General features: G+C 52.7%; 8 protein-coding genes across 8 annotated transcripts; 4 read left to right on the top strand and 4 right to left on the bottom strand.

The window, feature by feature from the left end:
* The first annotated feature begins 61 nt into the window (after positions 1–61).
* Positions 62–2,357, top strand: ALG10 (glucosyltransferase). The gene is made up of 5 exons (XM_062875509.1): positions 62–429; positions 481–574; positions 622–1,152; positions 1,206–1,343; positions 1,398–2,357. Exons 1-5 carry the CDS (start codon positions 127–129, stop codon positions 2,201–2,203), a joined length of 1,872 nt encoding a protein of 623 aa, XP_062736072.1. The 5' UTR covers positions 62–126; the 3' UTR covers positions 2,204–2,357.
* Positions 2,358–2,660: 303 nt separating this feature from the next.
* On the bottom strand, positions 2,661–3,131 carry QC761_122500 (uncharacterized protein; the record flags this gene model as incomplete). Its single annotated transcript, XM_062875510.1, has 1 exon — positions 2,661–3,131. One exon carries the CDS (start codon positions 3,129–3,131, stop codon positions 2,661–2,663), a length of 471 nt encoding a protein of 156 aa, XP_062736073.1.
* Positions 3,132–6,212: 3,081 nt separating this feature from the next.
* On the top strand, positions 6,213–6,770 carry QC761_122505 (uncharacterized protein; the record flags this gene model as incomplete). Its single annotated transcript, XM_062875511.1, has 1 exon — positions 6,213–6,770. One exon carries the CDS (start codon positions 6,213–6,215, stop codon positions 6,768–6,770), a length of 558 nt encoding a protein of 185 aa, XP_062736074.1.
* A 507-nt stretch (positions 6,771–7,277) lies between these two features.
* QC761_122510 (uncharacterized protein) lies at positions 7,278–8,468 on the bottom strand (the record flags this gene model as incomplete). Its single annotated transcript, XM_062875512.1, has 2 exons — positions 7,278–8,047; positions 8,103–8,468. 2 exons carry the CDS (start codon positions 8,466–8,468, stop codon positions 7,499–7,501), a joined length of 915 nt encoding a protein of 304 aa, XP_062736075.1. The 3' UTR covers positions 7,278–7,498.
* An 803-nt stretch (positions 8,469–9,271) lies between these two features.
* On the bottom strand, positions 9,272–11,496 carry FOL1 (trifunctional dihydropteroate synthetase; the record flags this gene model as incomplete). Its single annotated transcript, XM_062875513.1, has 3 exons — positions 10,588–11,496; positions 10,318–10,526; positions 9,272–10,256 (listed from the first exon to the last, which is right to left on the bottom strand). The coding sequence occupies exons 1-3, from the start codon at positions 11,173–11,175 to the stop codon at positions 9,272–9,274; spliced, it is 1,782 nt and encodes a 593-aa protein (XP_062736076.1). The 5' UTR covers positions 11,176–11,496.
* Positions 11,320–13,323, top strand: QC761_122530 (uncharacterized protein). The gene is made up of 3 exons (XM_062875514.1): positions 11,320–11,881; positions 11,983–12,244; positions 12,318–13,323. The coding sequence occupies exons 1-3, from the start codon at positions 11,707–11,709 to the stop codon at positions 13,189–13,191; spliced, it is 1,311 nt and encodes a 436-aa protein (XP_062736077.1). The 5' UTR covers positions 11,320–11,706; the 3' UTR covers positions 13,192–13,323.
* Positions 13,324–14,363: 1,040 nt separating this feature from the next.
* On the top strand, positions 14,364–15,778 carry QC761_122540 (uncharacterized protein; the record flags this gene model as incomplete). Its single annotated transcript, XM_062875515.1, has 2 exons — positions 14,364–14,519; positions 14,600–15,778. The coding sequence occupies 2 exons, from the start codon at positions 14,364–14,366 to the stop codon at positions 15,776–15,778; spliced, it is 1,335 nt and encodes a 444-aa protein (XP_062736078.1).
* Positions 15,779–16,106: 328 nt separating this feature from the next.
* QC761_122550 (uncharacterized protein) lies at positions 16,107–18,737 on the bottom strand. Its single transcript, XM_062875516.1, has 5 exons — positions 17,767–18,737; positions 17,585–17,617; positions 17,360–17,521; positions 17,000–17,301; positions 16,107–16,916 (listed from the first exon to the last, which is right to left on the bottom strand). The coding sequence occupies exons 1-5, from the start codon at positions 17,825–17,827 to the stop codon at positions 16,503–16,505; spliced, it is 972 nt and encodes a 323-aa protein (XP_062736079.1). The 5' UTR covers positions 17,828–18,737; the 3' UTR covers positions 16,107–16,502.
* Between the last annotated feature and the right edge of the window lie 544 nt (positions 18,738–19,281).

Below are 19,281 nucleotides of genomic sequence, written 5' to 3' on the forward strand. Positions count from 1 at the left end.
CTCTTCAACGCACGGACCCTGTGGGCCAGGGGACAGTTGTAAGATGGCCAAAAGAGAGGCTTCTAATTTCTCTACACATCAACCCTTGAACAAGCACATGCTCGCAGCAAACACTTTGTCGATGTCATGGTTGGCTCTTTACAAGATCTACTTCTGGCTTTTGTCAATGATGCGCAGAGAAATCTGAAGGATGCCTTCGATATTTGGGCTCAGAGCTTACGCGCCCAAGCTCTGATGACAGCCATTCTTACATCAATGTTTCTAGCATGGCTCATCTGCCCACCAGTAAGGACTTCAGCATCGCCTTCACAAATAACAAAATCGCCATGGGTCTCATATGCTCTCGTCAGCACTTCATTATTTCTGCTCAGCCTATCTGGCGGAGCTTGGACGCTCCTGGTCAACCGCTATGTTCCAGAACCGTATCTTGTAAGTCGGTTTAGCCAGCCCCTGATGATTTAGGGTGCTAACGTGTCATAGGACGAGTTCTTCCATATACCCCAAGCACAAGTATACTGCGAAGGGAGATACCGGCAGTGGGATGACAAGATCACTACCCCTCCCGGCCTGTACGGTTTTTACCTATTGCCCCTTTTCCTCATTTCATGCCCGCTAATTCCGAGGTGACTATCAGTTACCTCTTTTCCGTGGTATACAACAAGATAACAATGCTCACATGTGAAACCTCGACCTTGCGTTTCCACAATCTCTCGGTTGTTCTAGTAACTGTTGCTGCTGCAGCGCAATGCCGCAATCTGATCGAAAGGAGGCAGGCTGAGCGGGTCGGCAAGGTTGCTTCAAGAAACCTGTCCCTATACTCGTTTCACACGGCCATCAACACCGCCTTGATGCCAGTTGTCTTTTTCTTCTCGGGTCTCTACTACACTGATCCCCTGTCGACCTTGGCGGTGCTTCTCTCTTACCGACACCATCTGCAACGAGTCGGGCCGGAGCGACCAGGTCTTTTGAGTGATGTGTGGACTGTCATCCTGGGTGTGGCTGCCCTCTTCATGCGCCAGACCAATGTCTTCTGGGTTGTCGTCTATATGGGCGGCTTGGAGGCTGTTTACACTCTGCGGTCTGTCAAGCCAGGTGCTCAAGAGTTTCTCACTACACTTCATGACCCGCCACTGAGCAACTCAGGGCCTGATGGTGAGTTATCTTGTCAGTACGTTGATGCGGTTATGCATAGGCTGACTTTTTAGACTGGTTCTTTTGTCTCCTCACCATTGCTGTGATTGCTCTCTGCAACCCGGTCAAGGTCCTGCGCCAGATATGGCCTCACCTCACTATTCTCGGTCTATTCGCTGGCTTTGTAGCCTGGAACGAAGGCGTTGTCCTTGGTGGGTTCACCTTTGCTTTGTTCTTCTCACGGGCCGCTACTAACGTTGCTTCAGGGGATAAATCTAATCACATCGCAACCATTCACCTCGCTCAGATGCTCTACATCTGGCCTTTCTTCGCCTTCTTTTCCCTGCCCCTATTCGCCCCTTCCGTTCTTGGGTTCATCACACGCCCTCTGCAAACTATCCACTCGCTCATTCTCCGCCCCAACGCCCTGTTCACCATCCCCTGGGCCCTCCTCACCGCCCTCCTATCCGCAGCAGTAGTCAGGTACAACACCATCATCCACCCCTTCACCCTCGCAGACAACAGGCACTACATGTTCTACATCTTCCGGTACACCATCCTCCGCTCCCCGCTCATCCGCCTCCTGCTGGTGATCCCCTACACCGTAGCAAGATGGCTGGTATGGGGAAGCCTGTCTACCACCACCCCATCAACAACCCAGCCCTCGGGGCCAAAACCACGGACTGCTCCCGCCCAGCCAAAGGCAGCTCCTGAGAGCGATGGGCAATTGACCCTGCTCGACTCCCCCTCTTCAGTCTCAGACACCACCCCCACCACATCAACGGCCATCCTCTGGCTTCTGACCACCGCCCTCTCTCTGGTTACCGCCCCACTAGTTGAACCCAGATATTTTATTCTGCCCTGGGTATTCTACCGGCTGTTAGTCCCTTCCTGGTCTTTTGCCTCCGTTGGCATCGGCAAAAGGATCGATCTGCGGCTCGTTCTCGAGACGACCTGGTTTGTGGGTGTCAATGCGGTGACAATGTACCTGTTTCTGTTTAGGCCCTATGTATGGAAGGATAGCGAGGGGAATGTACTCGATTCGGGGAGATTGCAGAGGTTTATGTGGTAGAGGGGGTTGCAGCTATGGTTGCGGGTAGATTTGGGGACTGGCGTCGGCAGGTCGTAAACAACACTGGTTAAGTCTCTCTTTGATTGGTGGTAGTGATGCTGAGTGTGAAGAACACAACAACTTCATTGTATCTTTCTCCAAAATACTCCCATATGCAGACATCTACCTGCTATCCTATTCTGTGGGCCTCGGCCTCCCAATATGTCCCATGCTACGCCAACTGTAGTTTCTTCCCTTTTTTTTGAGGCCTCTTATACCCGAGGCAGTCGCTCCACCCAGTCCTGTTCCTTGTTTGTAATGTAGTTATGTATATGTATAACTTCCCATGATTCCGTGACCGCCCATCAATGTTTACCTAATAACCCAATCATACAACCCAACGCCATGTCAATAAAAAAAGAATAATCCCAAAAAAAAATGCCATGTTTCAACCTCATGTCATGCTGTTGACTCAACATCACAGGCTTAGCCTGTCCAACGAGAGCCTATCCCCACTCCGGACCCTTCGTATAACACCCAGTTTGAAGAACTTTTCTTCCCCTGTGGCGGTTCTTCCACCAATATACAGCTTCTCTGTCCCTAGTGCATCTCGAAACCCTTCACTGCTGCTGTCGCTTCCTCGCCTTCTTCCTCCCGAGTGCGGAATGGGTATGCCAGCGGTATGGTGATGTCGTGGGGAGTGCAGTGGCAGCTGTCCAATCACCCCTGTTCGGGAGGCAGATGTTGACGTCGAAGGCGAAGTAGCCTGTGACTGCGCGGCCGTGGCCGAGGCGGATATCGATCGTGGCGTTGCGGTAGACGATGATCCTACTCCTGAGGAAGCCTGAGTGGTGTGCTTATTTGGTTGTTGTGCTGATAGGGCCGAGGGCGGCTGTTGACGGAATGCGGCAAAGAAGGTGGACAGGAAAAAGGGGCGTTGGGAAGACATGGTGGTCGGCTATGCAGGGATGGAGAAGGGGGTGAGAAGACCCCTATCACTTGTTTTATCGCAGTCTTGGTGTTTGGTGTTGGCGTAGCTGGAGCGATGATAACCTATTCTTTCCTCGCACTCCCGAGTGGATTGATTGTTTTACAGGTCTTCGGTCGAAATATGGGTCGCGGTCCTTCTTCTTGATGCTTGGACTCGCGCTCGGTCGAAGTCTAAATCCGTGCGGCGAGAAAATACCGTCCCTGTCCGTCCTGTTGGGCTGTGAAGTCGCCCCTATCAATGACTGGCTTCGAATGCTTGACTCGTGGAAATGGCCAGTGGGCGCTCGGTCGTATCGGTACAGGGTGTGTAGGCAAGTCGCTGGACGAAGGACAGATAAATGTAAGGCGACGAATGAGTCGTAGGGTTCCTGCGCGAAAAAATCGAAAGTCGGTGAAGTGAAGTCGTGGGTGGTGGCACAAGATGTATGAAATCGCAGCCGCTTGTTCCCGTGCGCGGGATGTCGTTCTGACGTCGAGTCGACGCCCAAAAGATGGTGGACTGTGGCAGGGCTGCCCTTTGCTCGTGTTTCTTGGCGTTTGTTCCGCTTAGCTGTTCTCGGCCATTCCCGGGACTGGCGGACCAATGGAATGGCTGCCAATGCCGAGCTCAGAATCGCGGGGCAGGCAGTGGGCCTCAACGTGCTATCCACTGTGGGCCTGGCAATTGACCGCCTGTTGATTGGCTCAGAACGGCTATCCTTTGTGCGGGGGAACCGGGGCACTGACAGCACAACTTCGGGCTTCTTAATTCCAGTGTACTTTGCAGGTGACAGCTCAGCGAGTTACCTGGTGATCTGGAAAGTAAATGCAGACCATGGGAGGGGTCGGGTGCCCCAAAAATGCAACAACATAAACAATTCTTGGATATCAGTCATGCCCGACTGGTGTGTCGAGCCGGTCGGCCGGCGGAGCTTCATCCTCATCTCCGACGTCCCAACCACCAACGACTCTGAGCTAGACGGGGGATGAAGCGATATATCAGTCATTTCCAAGAGAGTTCTCGATCTGATACTCAGCAGTCGATGACCACATTCTGCAGTTACTAAAAGGGCAATCCTGATTCCACCAGCACTACCACCAATCCCAGGCTATCTAAGGATCTCGGCACCTTGAACCCATGCAGTGTGGCAGCATTGGCAACCAAATTTTAACAAGATGTGTGAGAAGTGGAGGGCAAGTTGTGGTCTCCGTGAAACTGAAAAGTCAATAACAAACGATTGTCGGTCAAGAATCCATCAAACCCAAGGGCAGCTTGATGCCCACGTGCTAGCCCTGGATACCTTGGCCGGTAAGGGCCAAGGCCGATATTGATAATACCTTCCTCTCTATTACTTGATAGCCGAAGTGTCCATTTGACTTGAACTCATGTGTTCAACATCAGTATCAACAACGACACATAATATCGGTCATGTTTGTCCCCCTTCTCGCTACCTATAATTATAAACCTCTCTCTTCACGCATCTCTAGTATCTTTGGATAGGCCCTATGTATGACGACTGTGCACAAGACGTTGTATAGAGAGTGAAACCATCTTCGGCCGTACAAGGTCCCCAGACCAGCAGAGCTTTTCACGATACACCATAATGCTACACACATCTCACAAGCCACATCCCTGAACAGTAATGTGACAACAAGATCACACCAATTGTGGTCATACTAAGAAACTTGTACAACCTAGAGCTATGACATCGAGAGCCGCAACAACTTTCATAAGCACACTCTGGACAAAATAACTACCACTGTAAGCTAGATAAAATGTATTATAATTGTTGACTTATGCCTTTTGAAAGAAAAAATTGGCCTCGAGAAAGAACCAACAGACCTAAAACGATAATCAGAACGCCCATTAACTACCTTCCGAGGCCTCTTACTTACCTGTTGGGGCGTCTTCCAGACACTATTCCGTTGACTTACTTTTGCGGTGCCAAGTACTTTGTCCACAACGTGATAAGGTACCTTACCTGATGGGCGAAATTTGAAGTACCCCAGTCATCTCACCCAGGCACTTTGAGCAGAGATCATTAGCCCCTGACATATGTCTGAGTGAATCCCGAAAGCTGTCTGTATCTCCAACCTGAAAAAGTACCTTGCAACAACATGTAGCTAACAAGTATAGAATGACCTCGCTGGATACTATCTGCCTAGGTCTGTGGATTTTGCGGGATAGGCCTGGACATAAGAAAACAGCCAAGAAGGTCTAAGAGGTGTCAAGGGATAATTGAACGTTCTGAAACTATCTCCTGGGGCTTGTGTTTGGTGTTTGGTGTAGCGATGTGTCATTCTGGTCTGGACATGTGATGGTATGACCTACTTAGGAGTCTATTGTGCTTCGTAACTCCCAGATGCGCCCTCTCTGTGTGTGGTACAATGTAAAGCACTGCCCAGTCCTCGGGTTTTTAGTCATCTATTTTCAGACAAGTCAGGTATCGGCCACATCCTGCAACAGTATTCTGTCTGGTCTTTCTGTGTGGCGTGCGCCAGCATGAGCCTCGCCGTAGACATTCAGGCATCAAGTTGATACAACACAGGCCAAGGCTATGGTCAACGGTGCCGTGTTGCAGGGCTGGTTCTGAGCTTCAGGTTGAAACTCTACGACACCAGGCGTCCAGGACCGGAAGCACGAGGCTGCCATGGTCTGAGCAGGCAGGTGGGTAAGGTGATGAGATCCATTTTCAGTATAAGAGAGGCCAGCACCGTCCTCCTCATCAGCATTGAAATCTGTCTCTATCATCAACTCAAATATCGATATCAACAATCCACTCCTTCACAGGACTTCTGGCAAGTCCAAAAAACATTCTCTTCATTTCATCATCTCCACTTTCGGGAAGCACTCCTTTTCAAACAGTCTTGAAATTCAACCTCTGGAAGGTTTGTTTGCTTCACGTTCTCTTTTGAATCCTTAATCGGCTTCTGGCAAGCCTCGAACACTCCCTCCAACATCTGTCTCAACCTACCTTACATTTCCTCAGCCGTCTCTCTCAGGTTGACCTTCTCGAAGAGCCCCGGTCAAGCAAAATTCAATCTAACAGACCTATTGAAAATGAAGCACACCATTGCCCTCATTTCCCTTATCGGTCCAGCCAGCGCTGCTCGTCTCCCCAAGCCAACATCCGAAACAGCCATTTCACACAGCAATAAGAACAACAAGATTGGCGCTTCTTTTGGTAACGTAGCCGGAGGCGTAGCCAGCGGTGGAATTCTCCTCGTTATCGAGCATCTTCTCAACCAGGCCAATGAAGAAGAGATCCAGCCAGCTGTAAACGCTGCGCAAGCCCCTCAAAAGCGAAGTGTACGGCGGAGAATCCGATTCAACCGCAAGCGCCCATCTCCCCGTCCGGATTCTGCCCCAGATTCTCCAAAGGTCGATAACGCAGCTAAAGTTGACAGGACAGAAAAGGTTGACGACACAGCAGAGGTTGACGACAGAGGCGGAAAGACTGACGGGTTCGCCAAAGAAGTGGCAAAGGGTGTTCTTAGTAATGAGGTTGTGAACCGCATCGAGGATGTAGTCGACGTCGTCAAGGGCAAGATTTTCGGCCGTGGTGGTGAGGATGATGCTGTCGACAATACTCAGGAGGATTCCCCAGTGCAGAAATGAGATCTTCTCTCTCCATCCGCTCTGTGTGAACTTCCTCCAAGACAAGGGTCTTATTCCGGACACGACTCTGGAGGACGACAACGGTGAAAATGCAGCGGATAAGCTCGGCGCACGCAAGAGGAGCTCGGAGATGACGCCAATCGCAACCTGATTCGGGCGCGGGCTCCCCGTTTTGGTCGTACTGGTAGACTCTTCTCATGATGGCCAGGTGGGTAAGGAGCTGTCTGGGGGCTCTTCTGTCGGCTCTTCCTCGGGAGGTTCTTCCATCGGCTCTGCCGCCGAAGGCTTTGCTGGTACTGTTGCAGGTGGTGTTGCCACTGGTGGTATACTTCTTGGATTAGAGAAGGCCATCAGCGAGGGAGATCAGGTCTCGGCAGCGACTGTTCCATTACCTGCAGAGCCCTCTGACGAAGCGGTTGCGGCATGAAAGACGCGAGGGGAGATGGTACCAATCCATAGGTAGTTACCGGAGCGGAAAACCAGGGGTAAAGGGATGGATATATCATATCAGAGAACACTCGTTTCATTGCAAGACCCTTATTTGATTTTCTAGCCATTCATTCATGAATGGCAATAGAACCTAGAACGCGGCTTGTTGTTTTTATCGAGCAAAATGTAGGATTCCCAACAGGCGACTATGTTTCGCAACTCCCATCCACAAATTCACACTTCTTCCACAACTTGCTTCATACATCATCAATCACCCCAAAATATGCCGACAGCGAAATTCAAACCCGTCCCTCCAGCAATCCCGCCAACACCTCCCTCAACTCCGTCTCCCCCCTCCGAATCTCTCCACCCGGCGTCGGCTCCGGATTCAAAAACAAGATCCCCCCCTCCAAGAAGCTCTGGTTCATCTCCGTATACTCCCTCGCAACATGCTCAGAAAACATCTGCCGGTAATAATCCAACAGCCCCTCCGGAGGAATGACTCTCATATCCACCTCTTTCCCCAGCAACTCCTCAAAGATTTTCTTCACATCATTCGAGCTGTAGCTCTGGCCCTGAAGCTCAAAGATGTAAGGATTGCTCTTGGGGGGGGCAGTAGACAACAGCTCTTGAGCGCACGTCTTGCCAATGTCCCTCACGGCAATGTGCGGGAAGGGGAAATCGGCTGGGGAGATGGTAGAGTAGAAGAAGGGCTCGTCCGAGAGGAGATTGGGGAGTTCGGAGGCCCAGTTTTCCATGAACCAGCAGCAGCGGACAAAGACCTTTTGGATGGAGGCGGGCAGGGTGGAGATGGTGGTTTCAGCGGCGTGATTTGCTTTTAATTCACCCTGGTCACATTTTGCGTTAGCATTCTATGAACGGGAAGGGAAAGGGTAATATTACGGTTCCAGAGGAGTACTGGGCCCCCATTGTGCTCATCAGGACGATCTTCTTGATGGTCGAGGATTTGAGGATGGCGGTTTTCAAGTTCTCGGTTTGTCGTTTGGCGTGCTCAAAGACATCGGCATCGGTATACGTGTTAGGGGTTGTGTGGAAAAGCAGGTCGCTGGGAGGAAGTTCGAGGGAAGGGTCGTCAATGTCACCTTGGAGGGCTGTAAATTGGTGGTGGGACAGTAAATCTTCCGGGACCTTGGATAAGTCGCGGTATATGCCGTGTATCTTGACCGAGGGATCAGAAAGAGAGAGCAGAGCCCGAATGGTGGCGAGGGAGGTCTTGCAAGAGGCGGGGATGATGGTAATGGTCGGCATTTTGATTACCTGAACGTTGTTGTTGGTGCTCGTGTTGGTGAGTGGATGGTAAAAGTGCTGCTGTTGTAGTCCTCATCGTGGACAGAGCGGATGGACCTCTATTACTACTGATCAATGAGATCTTTATATATGTGTGGTTCATGAATATATTCCACCTTCTCAGCCGTGGCTTTCCCGATTCGTCAACGCCGACGTCAATGTCGACGTACGCGTACATTGCCAAGATCTCTTCATCTTTGTCGCTGGTGCCTACCAGATCGCAATCTCGCCCAAGAATCGTTGCTATTGACGCCTCGCCGGCCTGTAGTCGTCACGGAATGCGATGTTGAAGCCAATCGACTTGATAGTGTTTTATAATCAACATTTATTTAGCGGTGTATAGTAAGCAGACTTGTGTAAGCAGCGTCACAATTAGCGGATGCCAAGCAGCAGCGCCTTCTTTCAGCCCTGAGGCTGCCAGTCCAGACTATGCCGCCCTTCGTATTCCAAGGCCCAGCCCTGCAACTGGAACCCGTCACCAGAGTCGGTACCACCACGCAAAGCTGGCGTAGGTATCGGTGTCGGAGGCCGCGGGTTCCAGCATGCGTGACCATGCGCGTCCCGACCGCTTCACTGAATCAATGAGGGTTCAGCCTCTGTTCAGAAAACGGGTGATTTCCCCAGCTCCATCCGTTTTAGCAACCCATGTAGAGTCAAAAGACCTCCTTTCCTCTTGTTGAACCCATATACACGGAGTGAGTATGTACAGAAACAGTTTGCCCTCGCAGTAATGTTGAATTTCGTCCCATTGTGATTTCCCGGAATCAATACCGCCAGATAGCATCCGCCATCGCTACCACCTGCGCCATCTCCCTGACATCATGGACCCTCACCACGTCCGCTCCTCCCTGAACAGCAGCCGCAACTGTCGCGGCCGTGCCCCATATTCTCTCCTTCGGCGTCGGTACGCCTGTCACCCTCCCAATGAAGCTCTTCCTGCTGGACCCGACAAGCCACGGCAGACCTTGCAACCCAGGCCAGAACCTGAGCTCATCCAAGTGCCTCAGCACATCGACATTTTGCCAGCCAACCTTGGCGAAGCCTAACCCAGGGTCAAGCACGATCCTCCACCGTCTAACACCAGCCCTCTCGGCAGCCGCTACCCTCTCCACCAGTTCCTTAGCAATCCCGCCGATGAGCCCTCCTTCAGAATCAGGGTACTCAGCAAGATTGTTCATCGTCGCCGGTGTCCCCCTCATGTGCATCAGACAGATGGTTGTCCCCAACCTCGCAACAGTAGGCAACATCTCCGGGTCCATGCTTCCACCAGAGACATCGTTCACAATATCAGCGCCGGCGGCAACGGCAGCCTCGGCGACAGATGCTCGGTAGGTGTCCACACTAATGAGCACCGGCCTATCTGAGAAATGAGAGCGGATGAGCTTGATAGCCGGGAGCACTCGGTTGAGCTCTTCCTCTACTGAAACCTCGGGGCAGTTGGGGGCGGTTGACTGCCCGCCAACGTCAATCATGGTGGCGCCTGCGTCCAAGAAGGATCGTATGTTGGAGATCAAAGTTTGCTCCTCAAGAGATGTGTTTTGGCCGCCATCAGAAAAGGAGTCAGGGGTCATGTTGAGGATGCCCATGACGTGTGTTTTCCGGGCTGGATTGAGAGCCATGATGGGGGGGTGGTGTGCTGACAACGGGGTCATAGTGGTGATAGGAGTAGTAGAAGAAGGCAGGGCATCAAGTAAGTCCCGGGTTAGGGTCCATGGTCGGTCGGGGTCCAGAGGTTTGTCGGGGATAAGTCTAGGGAACCGTTGTAAGTCAAGGGTTCGTGCCAAGATAAAACGGTCAAAACAGGACTTACTCAGCAAGAGGCTTCAAGACAAACTCCCTTTCGGGGATTCCAATGTGAGGAATTGTGAGGCGCTCATGGTTGAACTTGATGTTGTCATAGAGAAGGATATCGAGGTCAATGTTACGCGGGCCCTTGTCAATGATCTTTTTGCGACCAAGGGAGTTCTCGATATCTTGGAGAGCATCCAGAAGGGCAAGTGGCTCAAGAGTTGTCTCAACCTGAGGTTTTCTTTTAGTTGCGGCTCTGATTGGTATAACGGGGGTCGGAGACCAGACGTACCTCACAGGCACCATTGACGAATCTATCCTGGTCTAGCACATACATGGGCTCCGTCTCCCACAGGCTGCTTGTGCGCTTGACCTTGATGCCCCGCGCATCCAGCTCGGCGCAGGCCTTTTCTATCCAGCCAATACGATCCCCCAAGTTGCTTCCCAGGGCGATATATGCCAGCCGCTTCCGCGCCGGATCTGGGGGAGGCGGGCTGGCCATCTTGGCAGGCAGGTTTACTTCCTTGGGCTTAAAGTTGCGCGGGAGAGTATATTTTTTGAAGCCGGACGAATCTGTTAAAGACGGTGCTGTCTGGGAAAATTGCCGCTGTTCAATCCTGCTTAGGCGCAGGTTCCGGCAGGAATGGCATACATGTCTGGCTCTAGGTAAACTTTGTCGGGGTTGTCTCAATGACCCTGCGGCGATACGTGTGAAGCTCTTCATATTCTGCCGCAGTGAAGTCACCGACCGAAGTCGAGAAGTGGCTCTGTGAGTTGCTCCAGACCCGACCTTCGGAGTCTCCACCGAAAGAAATGCGGAAAGGGTTAGGGTTGAAGGCGCGGCTGACCTTATCCGTTTAAGAATTCTCAGCTGTGTCATTGGACCAACAGCCAACAGGCGGATGTAGTGGTGTCTCGGGTTCAACTCCGGGTATGCACTTGATTACCAGCGCGCCGGGCCTGAAGGTTTCCGACGCCCCGTAGATGGAATTCCAGGAGGCGGCGAACAGAGGAACCAGCAAGAGGGACTCGGGAACATCCGATGTCATCGAAGGCGAGCCAGACATGTGGGAACCATCACCTGTTGACTGTGACCGTGAAACTCTCCTACGTGCAACCGTCGCCGTTGAAACATCTGGCCTGGTCGTTGTTGATCAAGGCCTTTCAAGTGTCAATGTTCGCTATAATAAAATTAACCATGCCTTGGCTTGCTGGGTGACTTGAGAATGACAGTTTCAACGAGGACAAACCGAACCGATGCCTCGGTCTATCTTTGACCTCCGCAGTTCGGTCGCGCAGCCAAGTACCCCCAGCGTTCCCATGATCGCCTAAAAAAGCTTAGCGTAGGGGTGCGGGCAACCTCGGCACGACGGTGATCGTGGCCAAGGCTCAGCGTACCCCGGATTCCAAGATGCGTGTGCCTCCACAGATCCAACTGATTGATAACTGGCCTTCTTCCTCGTGCTTCGTCTTGTGTCTTTTTTGTTTTTCAGCAGCGAGATTTTTAACCTTTTTCTTTTTCACCAACACTTATTCTGCCATTTCCCGTTTTGGAGTATTCACATCAGTCATCATGGCCTCTCCTCGTAAGTTTACCTCGAACCGGAATCACCCCGCGCGCACCGACTCTCCCCTTGGCGCATTCGAACGACCAACTGGGCGCTAACGTGATGTTTTCACTTTGTAGAGCAGATTCGCACCGAAATCACCGATCTCTTCGGGATCAAGCACCCCATCCTCCTCGCCGGCATGAACGTCGCCGCTGGCCCCAAGCTGGCGGCGGCTGTCACCAATGCCGGCGGTATGGGTGTCCTCGGTGGTATCAGCTACACCCCCGAGATGCTCAGGGAGCAGATCGATGAGATCAAGAAGCACCTTAACGACAAGAAGGCTCCCTTCGGTGTCGATCTCCTTCTTCCCCAGGTTGGCGGCAACGCCCGCAAGACCAAGTAAGACCATTCCCCAGACGCCGACAGACCATTCATTCCTCTTCTCTCTTGCTGACCCTTTGCGCTTTTCCAGCTACGATTACACCAAGGGCAAGCTTGACGAGTTGATTGACATCATCATCGAGTCCGGCGCCAAGCTCTTCGTTTCCGCCGTCGGCGTCCCCCCCAAGCACGTTGTCGAGAAGCTCCACAAGAACGGCATCCTCTACATGAACATGATCGGCCACCCCAAGCACGTCAAGAAGTGCCTCGACCTCGGTGTCGATATCATCTGCGCTCAGGGTGGCGAGGGTGGCGGCCACACCGGTGACACCCCCACCACCGTCCTCATCCCCACCGTTGCTCAGCTCGTCAAGGGCCACAAGTCCCCATTGACTGGCAAGCCCGTCCAGGTTATTGCCGCCGGTGGTATCTGGAACGGTCAGCTCCTCGCCTCTGCGCTCATGATGGGCGCCAGCGGTGTCTGGGTTGGTACCCGTTTCGTCCTCTCCAAGGAGGCTGGTGCCCCCAAGGCCCACAAGGAGGCCGTCCGCACCTCGGGCTTCGATGACAACATCCGCACCACCATCTTCACCGGTCGCCCCATGCGTGTCCGCGCCAACCCCTACATTGTTAACTGGGAGGAGGACCGTGTTTCCGAGTTGAAGCAGTGCCTCGCCAAGGGCAAGATCCCCCACGAGGTCGACCTCGATAAGCTCATGGCTGGTGAGGTCCCATCGATTGCCGACCTCAAGAAGATCGGCCTCGTTGCTGCCTCTACCCCCGACAACGCCGAGGTTGATGTTGATGACCTCCTTGACTCCCTCATGCCCCACCTTATGGGCAAGTGCGCCGCTGTTGTCAACGAGGAGAAGTCAGCCAAGGAGATCGTTGACGAGTTTGTCAACGATGCCGTTGCCGTCATCAAGAGGGGCAACGCCCAGCTCGTCAGCTTGCCCAAGCTATAGAGTGTGGGAGGATATGATGGATTGGCTTTCTTGACTGTACTATAGCGTCGTTTCTGCACATATAATGACATTTCACGATTTGAATACTCCATGTCTATGTTCACTCAAATGTTTTGGCCTGATTTTTAACGTTCGAAAGTCGATTGCAAACTGTTCGCAGAATTCCTTACAGGCTCGGCTTGGAGCTCCACCCACTTCGGACCCCTGCCGAGACCGATCAACCAAAGCCAATAGAGTCTCGGTCGGGGGAATGTGGGGCCGGCCGCGATTCTGGGTCGGTGTCCGGCCCACGACCCAACAGCAAAACTCGGCAAAGACAAACGGCGGTTTTGAGAAGTTGGTGGGAAACAGGCGGCCATGCACCTCACGAAGCGGCAGTTGGAGAGCTATGCACTTCTCACAAGCACCACGATTTTCTCATTGGTCAGGCTGTCGTCGACCCAACTTTGGAGGGCACAGGAGGGCACAGCTTTGACCCCGGGTTTACCCACATTATGTTTCTTTGTCGATTCTCTCAAACTTACAAAAGTCTCTCTAGCCATGGTAAAGACCCGACCACCTTCTAACCCCAACCTCAGGCCACCTGATGGGGTCTTATGCCGGCGTCACACAAGGTGTCTATGGCTGGGGATGGACATTAGATGATCCCTTTCTTTTGGCTGGCACCCGTCCCCCCAAGTCCTGTTGTATCCTTTGTTTACAATTCTTGCAGATCATCACCGTCATCGTCTCATACCAAGAGCCTCATAAGACCATCATGGCCGGCCTCTCAGCCACGACCGCAGCCCGCAGCCCGCATCTGTTTTGTTCCTGCACGTTCCCTGGACCAGAGTGTACCCGCCTTTGGAACTGAGAATGGCCAGCTATAGACTACCACTTTGCTTGAACCTGGCGGGCCAGGTGATGCTGACGCTGTATATTAGCTGATCTCATCCTACAGGTTTCAAGTCTCTGTCTCTCTCTCTCTCTCTCCCTTTTTTTATACTTCACTATCCGTTGTTGAAGAAGTCAACAACTTCCTTTCCTTTCTACCTCTTCGCGTTTCTTCACAGCCCTAGAGGCTTTACTTTTCATTCCTTTGCACTTCCGTGCCAGTCGTTCCTTGACTTTGCCTTTCAAAAGATCAGGGGCAGGTTCCCGATTTACTTACGTTCCTTTTCAGTTCATACAAAATGAGAGGCTTCGGTGCAGGTGGTGATGGTGGGATGGTGGGCATGGTTCTCAAGGTTGCGCCTGTCGTGTGCTCCTTTTTCGCTTTTGTTTTTTTGGCCGTTGCCTTGTCGGCAGGAAGCTCACCGAATTATATTGAAGGGTTGAGTGTGATTAACGTATGTCAAACTGTACCCCTATCTCTTCCTCCCCCCCCATTTCCCCCCCTGAATAAGGTTACTGACTAAATACCCCCAAGTTCAACATGTCTACCTTTGGCAAAAACCTCATCAAGGCCCCCAACGTCCAAGAAGCCGCCCAAGGCGGCTGCGACAAAGCCGACAACGCCGTCACGGACGCGGGTAACGCTCTCGGCAACGTAGCCGGTGGTCTCGCCGGTGCTTTCGGCGGCAAGAAGGCCGAAGAAGACGCCAAAAAGGCCCTCAACGGCGCCTCGGACAAAGTCGGTGACGGCGTCGGCGCAGCCTGCGAAAAGGGTGCTGAAATCGCCGACAAGGCCGTCCGGCTCGGCCAGGACCTCGTCGACAAGGCCCTCGGCAGCGTCGCCAAAGCCATCGGCCTCAAGGAGTACTACTCCATCCACATCGGCGCCATGTGCGAAGGCATGTACACGCCCCTCTTCTCCGACCCGGCCGCGGAGCCGAACGTGGAAAAGTGCACCAAAAAGTTCGTCGTCGAGCAGACCGACCTCTCCAAATCCCTCGACGCCTCCCTCAACGTCGGCCCCTTCAAGTTCAAGCTCAGCGACGTCGGCCTGATCGACACCATCCAGGACGCCCTGGACCTCATCCCCCGCGCCCTCGCGGCCATGGGCTTCTTCTTCCTCACCTCCGTCGTCTTCCTCGCCCTGGCGTTCCTAGGCTCGACCGCCGCCCTCGCCTCCGCCTTCGTCCCCGCCCTCGCCGCCCGCGAGACAGCCCTCATCCTGCCGACCCTCGTCTGCCTCGGAATCGGCTGGTTCCTCGCCGGGATCGGCACCCTCGGTCTCACCGCCGCCGCCGAAAAGATCAAAAACGCCGTCAACAAAGACGGCGCCAAGTTCGGCCTCTCGGCCGCGACCTCTCCAGGCCTCTACTTCCTCATCTGGGCCGCCGTCGTCCTCTCCACCCTCGGGTTCGCCACCCTCGCCTACGCCTGGTACAAGTCCCGCCACGTCAGCGGCGACCGCTCAGAGACAGACTCCGACCTCGACGAGCAAAAGCACGTTGCCAGAGGCCAGTACCCCATCATGCAGGGGAACTACCCGCCTTCTGAGCGGGGGAGCTACTACGGCGCCCAGGACGGACAGGACCAGATGCAGCAGGTGGATTTTGGCGGGCAGCCCCTGGGGCAGATGCGCCAGCAGGATGACACGTATCTCGGTCAGCCGGTGAACGACGGGAGGCCGAGCAAAGAGTATTACCAGCAGCAGCAGTAGAGCCCCTCAGAGAGACGGCTGGAGCTGTCTGAGCTCATCCTTTCGTTATCTATTAACCGTCATTCGCCACTATGCATCCTCACCGGAGTTGGGGGAATTTAGGGGGTTTTAAGCATCTAATTTGCACTTTGGCTTGAAGCTGTACAACAACAGGCGTTCAGGGGAGCACTTCAGAGATCATCTTCCGTCATCACAGTCGTTATCGTCTACGCACACCTGCCAGTCATTCACTCACCATATAATAAAAATGTAATACCAGTAGAAAATACAGAATGTCGTTACTTGCGCGCATCAAGCTCGCTGATACCGGGTGGGTGTGCAACAGATATAATAAAAACGTACTTGTATTACAACCAACACCCGGTCCCCCCCCATGTCATTTTTGCCAGGAAACCCTAGGATCATAACTACTCATAACAACAAAACAGGGGGACGCATTCGTGGATTCAACGTCCCTCCTCATCCCAATAGTCCCCAAAAGAAAACACAACCCGAAAATAACAACAATAGCATATCGAAAACTACTGAGAAAAAAGCAGTCTCGCACCATCCCATGATCCCATTAAAAGAAAAAGTGGCAGTCTTTGTACCGTCCAGCCATTCCATGCCCCATCCTGCGCCATAAAAGTTTGCCACAGGTTTGATCGGATTTCTGTTTTTGTCACTCATCTGGCTCAACAAGGCAGAGCAAGCGCGAATGATTGTCGAAGGAAGCCTTGCTCACTTAAGCAGCGATCAAAGGCTCCTCCTCACCGGCCTTGGTAGGGGGAGCAATAGGCTCCGACTTGATGTCCTCCTTGGGAGCGACGGGGAAGTCAGTCGGCTTGAGCTCAGATTTGTGGCCATTCTCCTGACCAACAGCACCCTTGATCAAGGACTGAGCCTTGGCGGTGTAGTCGCCCATGTACTGCTTGGTAACCTGGGTGGCTTGCTCGGTGTTCTTCTGGACCAAGGAGCGGATCTGCTCGGTCTGGTCATTGATAATCTCACCAGCGTGCTGGATCTGGCTGTCGATAAGCTCCTGGTTGGTGGTGTAAACGAGAGGGGCGAAGAAGATGACGGAGGTGGCGATGAGAGCAAGACCCCAGTACGGGACAACCTTGACCAAGTAGTAGGAGATGAAGGCGCCGAGGGCAACCTAGCGGGACGAGTTAGCAAATAGCTCCGAGTCTACAGCTCCGAGAGCCGAAAATATAAGCTCAATCGCCAAGGGGAACTTACAGCAGCGGAAGCCCAGATGTTCTCAGCGAAAAGGATGCGTTGGGACTCAATCACACCAAAGTTGATAAGTTCGTTGACGTCGCCAATAACGGCATCAAGTGTCTCTCGGGGAACAGTGTAGTACTTGCGAGGGCGGAGCTGGGTAGCGAAACCATTGTTCAAAATGGCTTTTCCGGCGATCTCGGCGGCAATGGTAACACCGAGGGCCATCCATGTGAGCTTGAGACCCCATCGGAGAACATCCAGGTATCTAACCGAGAAGATGAACGAGACGATTGTGAGGTAGGCAATTCCAGAGGCGCCTAAGAGGCTTCATCAGTACAGCTTTATATCTTGTTGGTGGGTCCCACTTGAACGTACGAGGATTCTTCCATGACAACAGCTCCGAGAAGAAGGAGTGGTAATGAGTCAAGGGCTGGCCAGTAGCCGCGGTGTACGAAGGAGCGCGGCGAGAGTTGGCCAAGTTGGAAAGCTCATCCGTGGTTCTCGCGCCCTCGGCCTTGATGTTCTGAGCTACAGGGCCTGCAAGAAAAGTCGACGTCAGCATTTGCATGTGAGGATTAGGTGATGTGCAGCTTATCGTACCGTTGGTAACATTGTTGTAGGTGGCAGCAAGGTCTGCAGCAGTTATCGTCAGTTTAGGTCACAGGCGGAGAGGTATCGGCTGTCGTGGAGCTGTGAAACACCGGAGCTCGTGTTAGCTGGGTATCTTTGGGCGGGCTGATTAAGGCTACAGAAGACAAGGAAGAGCTTCGTACGAACCTTACTGTTCTTGAGGGCATCCACGCTGGCATTCCCGTTCGCATGTCCATTCGAAATGTCGGCCATTTTTGATGGATATGATGTCGTTGGGCGGGGATTATCGGTAGTTTGGCAGCTGTCGAGAGACAAATTCTGGGAGTCGGGAACTGTTGGAGGGGAGCTTTCGACTGGCAGGCGGCGGAGAAAACCCACAAGTGATTGTGTGCGCTGAGGAAGTCGGTAGGAGGTGTAGAGTACAACAAAGCTGTTGGTGAGTGGTGTAATGTCTTTGTGGCAGAATGATGTCTTTTGGATTGGGGTTTCCAGGAGACGATTTGAGGATGGCCAGATGAATTTAGAGGAAGAGGGAAAGCCAAGGTGGAGGAATGACGCGAGTGGGAGGAGCTTGAGACACCAGGGCTTGCTTCCAAGTTGCTGCCTCTTCGCACACGGTGCACCGACTGATCCGTCCCGGTGCTCTCTGATAGCAGACACACTAGACTTGGATATGATAGCATAGAGGGGCACTGCAGGCAGTTTTGGCACAGCTCTGCCCCACCAATTCTTTTTCCCTTCAAACAGTCGGCGGCACGCAAGCACCACCTCAAGATGATGAGATCATTGCCAGCACCCTCCCTCCAAAAACAGGATAGCCCGCCAGCCTATCAACGAGCTTCCCGATCTCCCACATTCGTTCAATTTTGCACTGTCGGTATCTTTTCTTCAGCTACCTGCGGTCACACAACAGAGAATGATATTCCCTCCTGTCTTTGTTCTTTCTTCCTGTATTCCATCTTCCTCACCACTGCGATAAGCCCCTTGACTAAGAACAATTTTGCATCCAACTCTAGCGTAGCACCCTGACGTGCCTTGGCTCTCTCTCTTATCCCTTGTCCCCTGTCCCTCTCTTCGGTACGTGTCTCTTGGCCTGCTTGTGCCCTTCGTGTTCTAGCCCATAATGGATTTCACATGCTATTTTTTCCCACTTTGACGCGCCGTTTCGCCCCGGCAGCATCCTTGACTGCCCCTCAAAAATCCACTCTCTTCTTCTTGCTTCTTCCAGAACGTCCACACACCCCCAGCTCCGATAACCGATGACGTGAGTGAGAGCACACAAGCACACGACACCACTGACAACGCCACACCAACTCAAACGACCCAAAAAATAAAAGAGGGATTTCCAGTGCAGCCAAGCGTCTCAGCCGGTTACCTCAATCAACATCAAAACCTCCAACGTAACCTTGCTTTTCTTAAACCTGCTCACGTCAACGGGATCTTCAGCAAGAGAGAAGGGACTTGACGCAGGTGAATCAAGTTAGCTTTTCTTGTCTACTGCAGGGACGCTTGTGCATAACCCACTTTGGATGCACAGATCCACCTGTGAATAGCCTCACCACCTCCTGATATGGTCAAAGTCAACATTTGAGTATAAAGCAGTTTACACCGGAAGGCTTTCTTGAGAAACAAATGGCCTGTGCATCTTCATCAGCAATTTTATGCTAGTGGTGCAGCATAGCCATCTACTTTCACGGGAAACCAAG

Source organism: Podospora bellae-mahoneyi (genome assembly GCF_035222275.1).
Source record: "Podospora bellae-mahoneyi strain CBS 112042 chromosome 1 map unlocalized CBS112042p_1.2, whole genome shotgun sequence".
NCBI lineage: Eukaryota > Fungi > Ascomycota > Sordariomycetes > Sordariales > Podosporaceae > Podospora > Podospora bellae-mahoneyi.